This window comes from Amphimedon queenslandica, unplaced genomic scaffold (assembly GCF_000090795.2).
Source record: "Amphimedon queenslandica unplaced genomic scaffold, v1.1 AMPQUscaffold_11815, whole genome shotgun sequence".
Lineage (NCBI taxonomy): Eukaryota > Metazoa > Porifera > Demospongiae > Haplosclerida > Niphatidae > Amphimedon > Amphimedon queenslandica.
In genome coordinates, this window is record NW_003547945.1 from 1 (window position 1) to 8,660 (window position 8,660).

The 8,660-nt window shown below is 33.5% G+C and overlaps 2 protein-coding genes across 2 annotated transcripts; both read left to right on the top strand.

The window, feature by feature from the left end:
- Positions 1-126: 126 nt before the first annotated feature.
- LOC109588843 (uncharacterized) lies at positions 127-6,041 on the top strand. Its single transcript, XM_020004954.1, has 10 exons — positions 127-1,319; positions 1,372-2,184; positions 2,235-3,092; positions 3,446-3,622; positions 4,319-4,411; positions 4,819-4,995; positions 5,041-5,133; positions 5,433-5,609; positions 5,661-5,753; positions 5,812-6,041. Exons 1-10 carry the CDS (start codon positions 497-499, stop codon positions 6,039-6,041), a joined length of 3,534 nt encoding a protein of 1,177 aa, XP_019860513.1. The 5' UTR covers positions 127-496.
- Positions 6,042-6,050: 9 nt separating this feature from the next.
- On the top strand, positions 6,051-7,495 carry LOC109588844 (myb-like protein X). The gene is made up of 10 exons (XM_020004955.1): positions 6,051-6,143; positions 6,195-6,334; positions 6,380-6,454; positions 6,498-6,706; positions 6,743-6,790; positions 6,835-6,921; positions 6,969-7,055; positions 7,107-7,193; positions 7,246-7,332; positions 7,382-7,495. The coding sequence occupies exons 2-10, from the start codon at positions 6,326-6,328 to the stop codon at positions 7,467-7,469; spliced, it is 777 nt and encodes a 258-aa protein (XP_019860514.1). The 5' UTR covers positions 6,051-6,143; positions 6,195-6,325; the 3' UTR covers positions 7,470-7,495.
- The last annotated feature ends 1,165 nt before the right edge of the window (positions 7,496-8,660 follow it).

Below are 8,660 nucleotides of genomic sequence, written 5' to 3' on the forward strand. Positions count from 1 at the left end.
TAGCATTATATACATACATTTATCATGCATTACAATTAAAATATCATCTGAATGATGACAAAGCATGATGTGGCACATATTTTGCTGATGCATAGCATACATGTAGTTCAGGATATTTACACAATACACATTAGTAGGGCTACCTCTTTTAAAAACCAGGTGCTAGGCTGCAGGAAATCATCAGTGGTGAAGACTGAAGTTTCAAACATACCATCATCTTTATTGCAACCTTCATGTGGCTTGCTCCGATGCATAATGGCATACAGTACTAAAGGTCTTCTTTCCAGCAGCCATTCTTATAAATAAGGGGTTAAATTTAATACATAACTATTTAATAACCGGAACTTTTACAGCCATGTGTGACGGGAGGGTTCCGAACTTTTCCTATCTAATGTGACCAGAAAAGTGTACGAACCGGGTGACAGTACAGTACAGCAGAGATTTAAGACAATAAGAGGTCCACTATCATCACTTGAACGTTGAAACTGAGCAGCTCATGATGAGGGGCCCAACAGTAAATTTAGCTTTAGTTCTTTCTTTCGTTTATGGAACTCTTGGTTCATCCTGCCCTGCAAGCAGTCCACTATCGTTTTATGTAGAAAAACTACATAATGCCACAGAAGAAATCATCACTGACATGCAGGCTATTGTTCTACAGTCTGGTGCAATCGCTAATATCACCAGCAACCAGGAAGGGCCTCCAAATGTGACAACACTTTACACTGCTCTTACTGCTACTCTCAATGTAACACCAACGGATAATGGATTGGATGAATTTTCTGATGCATTTGATGTCATTACTGATGCATACTTCAAGGCATGCTATGGCCCAGAAGAAGAGAAGCCCAGTCAATCAGATGCTCAGAGTATTCTTTCTGATTTTGTTTCTCTACTTGAGAATAGAAGTGACATAACGAGGATGAGGCAGTTGTTTGGAGAGCTGTCATGTCTACAAAATTTCACCCGCACATCTACTTCTTCTCATGTTTCTAAACGGGGGGCTACTAATTTATCCTTTTGTGCAAAAGCTCCTGATGTCAAACAACTCTATAGATGTTTGGATATAAATAAGCAGTTAGATTGCATCTTTAACATGAATAACCCCAAAGACTGTAACAATGAACAGTTTACGAATTATAATAGAAAGCATTGTCTTGCATTTGTTGTTGATACTACTGGTAGTATGGGAGAGGAGATTGGTCACGTTAAGACTGTTATTCAGCATTTCATACAAAGTGAAGAAAACAGAGTCACACTTTGCTATATCTTGGTTCCTTTTAATGATTTCCATTACAATACTGAAGCAAATTTTGCAAGAAGTAAGTGCAGCCCTGCCTATTTTTAATATTCATTAGAAAATATTTCTTATAGATTTAGAATACAGCAGAATTTATGATGCCAGCTATCTCAGTAGGGACAGTGGAAGTCCTTCATTTTCAATGACAGACACTAACATTACTGTTCGAGGGGTTAATGATCTATTGACAGATGTTAGCAGCTTAAATGCACATGGAGGTGGAGATTGTCCAGAATATGGAATGATTGCAATACTTGAAGCAATAGACCTTATTGATGGCATTAACAAGTCTGATGTTCAGAATAAAGGAAAGCATAACATAATAGTGCTAACTGATGCTTCAGCCAAAGATGATTTGTTATATCAAAGTGTCATTTATGCTGCTAATGACAAAGATAAACCAGATGTAACGGTACATTTCTTTTACAGTGGGGATGGATGTTCAGATGGTTACGGACATTATGAAGATATCAAAAATGCCACAGGAGGTTATAGTGTGAAACAGATTAATGCCGAGAACTTTACACAATTTACAAACTTCATTACTGGGTCATATAATTCAGAAAGTAGTAAAAGAAAAAGAAGAAATACACCAGATTCATGTCAATATTTTCAAGTATCACATTTTGTTCATCAATTCTCATGCCTTATTGAAACATCTTCAAGTTCCATTACTATTACTAAGCCTGATAGTAGTAGTCACAATATTAGTTTTGCTGTTTATGAAGATACAAATCCACAGCCTGGGAATTGGAGGGCTTGTGTTCCTTCAGGAACACTTAAACTCTCTTTCACTTCATCAGTTTCCCTTGAATTGGATGTAAATTTTTTGAAGGAAAGTGAATATGGGGTTTTACTTCCAACAAAGCAGCAATTACCATATGCATGTAAGTGGAATAAAACAATAAGTGCTTTATAGGTATTTGTTTTTATATAGGTGATACCCATACTTTCACAATATCATCACCCCAAATGAGTAATATTTCCCTTGCTCATCCACTCTATTTGGAAATTATTGACAACCTTAATAATGTTCTTCAATATGCTCAGCTAAGTGAATGTGGAGGCTTTCTTTCAGGATCAATAACATTACCCAGTGGATCAGTCCAGTACCAGCTACGTGGACATGATATTGGAGGAATACTATTCACTCATGTTGTCCCTGACTCGTTTGTCACATTTGATACTCCATCAATACAAGCCCAGCTTAAAGGAAAGTCTACCATTGTTCTCAATCCAGGAGGGACTTCAATAGCTCGCATTGCTATATCAAACATCAAGAGTGGTCCTAAGTCACTCCAAGCTTCTGTGTCTATTATAATACACTCTCAAGTTAATGTCAGTGTTGATACTACATTGTTTACATTGGAGCCAATGCAGCAAGAAAAGGAGCTTCAAATAACATTTGTTACTTCGGAAACTTTAACAGTAGGGCAAACTTTAGCATGGTCAGTAGTCATACTTGACACATGCTCCAACGAACCATTGATGATAAACTTTACTGCTATCATGAAACCATCAATACCTTTTAATGTAACCGGCATCAGTAAATCAATGATACTATTTGAATGGTCACCTCCAGTTAATCCTACACTAGGAAATATTACCCACTATGTGCTGACACTAGACTACACCAATGGAACAATTGCTACAGTTAATGTCTCTGGTGACATTAACCAGTACCAAGTGAATGAGCTATCACCATATCAACAAGTCTATGCTAGTATTGTGGCTTACAGTGATAATGGAGAAACAGCAGAAATTGCACCAATTGCTGTGCTTACTGATCAAGCAGGTAGGCCTTATTCATTAGTGACAATATTGTAGAAATCAATTATCATTTACTCATACCATTCACCACTACAATAAAAATATGTCTGGTAACAATAGCTATTTACAACTTGTAAAGTATATGCTGCATATAAAAATCTTTTACTAATATATTTACACTTGCACACATAATATACAGTAATTGTAGCATCAATGCACTATTGTTTTTTTATCAATGGTGTAATTTGTATTGTTATTTTAGAATGTCCACACTACTAAAAGAAACATACAATTATTTTTTAAGGTTTTCTGTTTGTCTTGTCATTTATACTGCTAAGTTATCTTTAATGATACATATATTTCTTTATATTATGGTAGAGCCTGGACCAGTCTCACAGTTAGCAACAGAATCAATCTCAGAGACCTCTGTCCTTATATCATGGTCTGTACCTCAAGAACAGAATGGGATAATCTTATTTTATGAAGTGTCCATTATGGGATTATACAATGAGACTCACAACTCTTCAGTATATGAAATCAAAATTGATGACTTAAGTAATAGAAATAGTAGCTATCAAACGCTAATAATGTTTTATAGATCCATACAAACGGTATACTGCAGTGGTGAGTGCTGCCACTTCTGCTGGTAAGGGACAGGCAATTACTCTTGAATTTTATGCATTAGAAGGAAGTAAGCTAATAATTATATTAACATCTTCGTGTGTGTATGTGTGCACAATATAGTTCCTACAAAATTTCTATGTGCGAAAAAATTACCACCTTGATACAAAATCTTCATAAATTGAATTATGTTTGATTGAATGAATGATTCATTATAGAAGTTGTAGCATGAGTGGTGGTACCTTCTATCTGCCCATGCACCATACTACAATTTGATATGATCACACTACTGATGAATAATAAGTATTCATTCAACAAGGAAAGCTCCTTTTCAGGTTTTCTGCTTGCACATGTACTATTATATTAGATCATTTACCAATGATTATTAATACAACATTCATTATGGTAGAGCCTGGACCAGTCTCACAGTTAACAACAGAATCAATCTCAGAGACCTCTGTCCTTATATCATGGTCTGTACCTCAAGAACAGAATGGGATAATCTTATTTTATGAAGTTTCTGTTATGGGATTATATAATGAGACTTACAACTCTTCAGTATATGAAATCAAAATTGATGACTTAAGTAATAGAAATAGTAGCTATCAAATGCTAATAATGTTTTTATAGATCCGTACACAAGTTATACTGCAGTGGTGAGTGCTGCCACTTCTGCTGGTAAGGGACAGCCAATTACTCTTGAATTTTATTCATTAGAAGGAAGTAAGTTAATTAGACTCTATTATGTGTGAAAGTGTGTACATCTTCAAGTTTAAAAATTATACCATCTTGATTCATAAATTGAATGATTTTTGATTGAATGAGGAGCTACTGAATTACATTCATACAATAATGTGATATAACTTTAGAATGTTCTGCTATAGTTCCATAGGACAGAATTCAACATAGAATGTTTGTAATCAAGTTGAATGATTCATTATAGAAGTTGTAGCGTGGGTGGCATGTTTTATTTGCCAATGCACCATACTACAATTTAATATGAGCACACTGTTGATCAGCAAACATTATTCATTCAACAAGCAAAAAGTCTTTTTGGGTTTTCTGCTTGCACATGGTCATTCATACTACTCACCTTATATCATTTATTAATACAAATGTTATTATTGTAGAGCCTGGACCAGTCTCACAGTTAACAACACGATCAATCTCAGAGACCTCTGTCCTTATATCATGGTCTGTACCTCAAGAACAGAATGGAATAATCTTATTCTATGAAGTGTCCATTATGGGATTATACAATGAGACTCACAACTCTTCAGTATACAACATCAGAATTGATGGCTTAAGTAATAGTTATAGCACATGAAACATTGTTTATTATATTTCTATAGATCCATACACAAGTTATACTGCAGTAGTAAGTGCTGCCACTTCTGCTGGTAAAGGACAGCCAACTACTCTTGAGTTTTATTCATTAGAAGGAAGTAAGTTAATAATTATTACTTGTGAGAGTGTATGCATCTTCAAGTTTAAAAATTATACCATCTTAATTCCTAAATTGAATTATGTTTGGTTAAATGAATGATTTATTATAGAAGTTATAGGACAGGTGGGGCCTTTTATCTGCCTATGCACCATACTACAATTAATATGTTCACACTACTGATGAATAATAAGTTGTAAGCATTATTCATTCAACAAGGACAAATTCTTTTTGGGTTACACATGGTCATTCATACTACTACATCTTAGATCATTCATTAATGCAACATTATTGTTTTAGAGCCTGGGCCAGTCTCACAGTTAGTAACAGAATCAATCTCAGAGACCTCTGTCCTTATTTCATGGTCACTACCTCAAGAACAGAATGGAATAATCTTATTCTATGAAGTGTCCATTATGGGATTATACAATGAGACTCACAACTCTTCAATATGCAACATCAAAATTGCTGAATTAAGTAATAGTTATGGTAGCTAATGAATGCATCACTTCTAATAATGCTTTATAGATCCATACACACGTTATACTGCAGTGGTGAGTGCTGCCACTTCTGCTGGTAAAGGACAGCTGATTACTCTTGAGTTTTATTCATTAGAAGGAAGTAAGCTTATTAATTAATTGGGAATATTTTTGTTTGTGTATCCATGTACAACATATAGTTCCTACAAAATCTCCAAGTTTGACAAATTATACCATCTTGACACCAACATCATTCATAATTGAATGGGATCCACCACCCATTCGACACAGGAGAGGATTTATCCAGCATTATACAATACAGACAGAGCACAATCAAAGAATTTATATTTATAATTCATCAAAAAACAGTTTTAACATAACAGGTATTGCAAAATATCAATATTATATTGCTATCATTCAAATTTTTTAGGATTGCCAGAATTTTCAGATATTAATGTATCAATATCTGTCAGTACTTTTGCAGGTCAAGGCCCATTTAGTGAAGTTTCTGTAATTCATATTGTTACTGGAGGTATAAATTTACATTATAGTCTAGCGAAAATATAATTTTAATTGATCATAGTTGCCAGTGCTCCACATAACTTCACTGCTATAGCAACAAGCAGTCGTTCAGCATTACTGAAATGGGAACACCCAAAGTCACCAAATGGAAAGATACTTCACTATCAGCTTTACTACAAGCAATACCAAGCTATGTATCAAGTACGAATCTATCACATTTACCAAAACATTAATTACGTTATTTAGATTCTTAAAATAACAACTAAAAATCAAACCTATCATATTCAAAATCTGGATGAAAGCAAAGACTATTACTTTATTGTAAACCAATAATCTATTTAATACAAATCATCCTTCTGTATAGATGAATGCTATAAATTATGCTGGAAAAGGAGAGAACTCAACAGAGATTCGTGTTTCATTGCGTATGTACCATGGATCTCCTCTTCCAGCTACAAATCAAAATGCATTAGCAATAGCTCTTCCTGTTACTTTCACTTGCTTAGTTATTCTGGGCCTCATAGCCCTTGTTGCTGTTATTATAGTGCTTCGTGCAAAGATTAGAGGAACAAAGTAACTATTTCCCACTTTGTGTTTTTATAACTGTAGATCTATTATCTTTAGCATTCAAAGGGATGAAGAGAATTATAAAGAAAGGTATAGTATTAATAAACTGTCTAGTCAATTTCATTATAAAATAGTGAAGATGAAGAAAGAAAAGAGAAACGGAATGGTTTGTTTGAAGAGGAACTAGAACTTGAGGAAATTTCAAAAAATCATGAGGAAAGGTACAATTATTAATAATTTTAATTCAGATAGTTCATAAGTAAAGTAGTGAAGATATAATTAAAAATGGGAAGCTGGAATTTTTTGTTGAAGAAAAAGTTGAACTTGAAGAAACTTCAGAGAGCTATGAGAAAAAGTATAATTATTAATATACTTTAATTCAGATAATTTCATTGAATAAAAATAGTGAAGATGAAGAAAAAAAGGTTGACCAGAAAGGTTTGTTTGAAGAGGAACTTGAACTTGAGGAAATGTCAGAGAATAAAAAGAAAAGGTAAAACTATTACTAAACTTAAATTTAGCCTATAGTTCATTAAATTAAATAGTGAAGATGAAGGAAGTAATGAGAAACTGGAAGTTTCTGTTGAAGAAAAAGTTGAATTTGAGGAAACTTTAGAAAATCATGATAAAAGGTACTTTTAAAAATAAATTTTAATTCAGATAGTTTATCAAATAAAATAGTGAGGATGAAGAAAAAGAAAGGAAACAGAAAGGTTTTGTTGAAGAGAAAGTCGAAATGTATGAGGAAATTTCAATGCGTAATAAGTGAACATTTTACTGATTTTTGCTGCTAACTGTAACAATTTAGTTACTTTATTACACATAGGTGTAATAATTAGCTGCTTTTCATTAAAATTTACTAATAAATTATCATTAATATTTCAGTGTTGGGGTCAACTTCATAAACATCCTTAATTCAAATCAATTGAAAATAATTTTTTAGCTATGGGTATCCTGGCATTTTAAAAATTGGCACTAAAATGAAATTAATTTTTAGTGTATATATTGTACATGATAAACCACATAAAAGTTTGAGCAAATTCCGGCCAATTAGCTCTTAGACTGTCAAAAATTTTAAAAATCAATTATCAAAACCAGTAACAAAAAAGGAAGACTAACAACTAAAACAAACCTCAATAAAATGTTATTTATGAAAAAGTATTGTGCTGGGCAGTATGCTCCCTTTGTCATCAATTGAAAACTTAAAGTAATTCTTTACAATCTCATCCTTTTATGACTGTTGTAACATATATCCCTTCCCCAGTGTTGTAACGAATGAACTTTACTCCTGACTCCTGTACTTGCTCCAGCTACAAGAATGATAAATGGGGACAGATTAGCCTGGTTAGAACATTGGGTTCATGCATGGCTAATAATAGGCCTCAGTTATCAGACTGAAGCAGAGTGCAGTGACAAAGGATTGCAAGTATTTGTATGAATGAATGAGCATGAGAAAGGGAGAATTCTCCATTTTAAATTTTTTCGGATACATATACATGTTCTAATGTTGAATTCCGACCGTGGTATGGTAGCATACTCAAATCAATGACGAGTTTTGTTTATTAAGTTTGAACTGACTCCGACTGTCCGGCATACTGAGATATTATGATTCCAAACCAAAATTGTATTGTTTAAAGTTGCTCAAAATCAGGCAAAAAATCCCTGTGCTATAGTACAGAATTGTTAGCCAATTTTTGTCAAAAATAAATAGGAGAGAATTTTTTACTTTTATAATTTTTTCTGATGCACATACATGTACTTATTTTGTGTAGGAAGTTTGAGCTGATTCTGATCAAATTTAAATTTTTATGTATTTTTAAAGTGCTCAAAAATTGAGCCAAAATCCTTGTACTATTATAGTGTCGACCAAATTTTGTCAAAAATTACAAGGAGGAAATTGTCTGATACATAATATTATCTTGTTTACCAGAAGGTGTGTTCATGGGCGTGGCTCATTAGC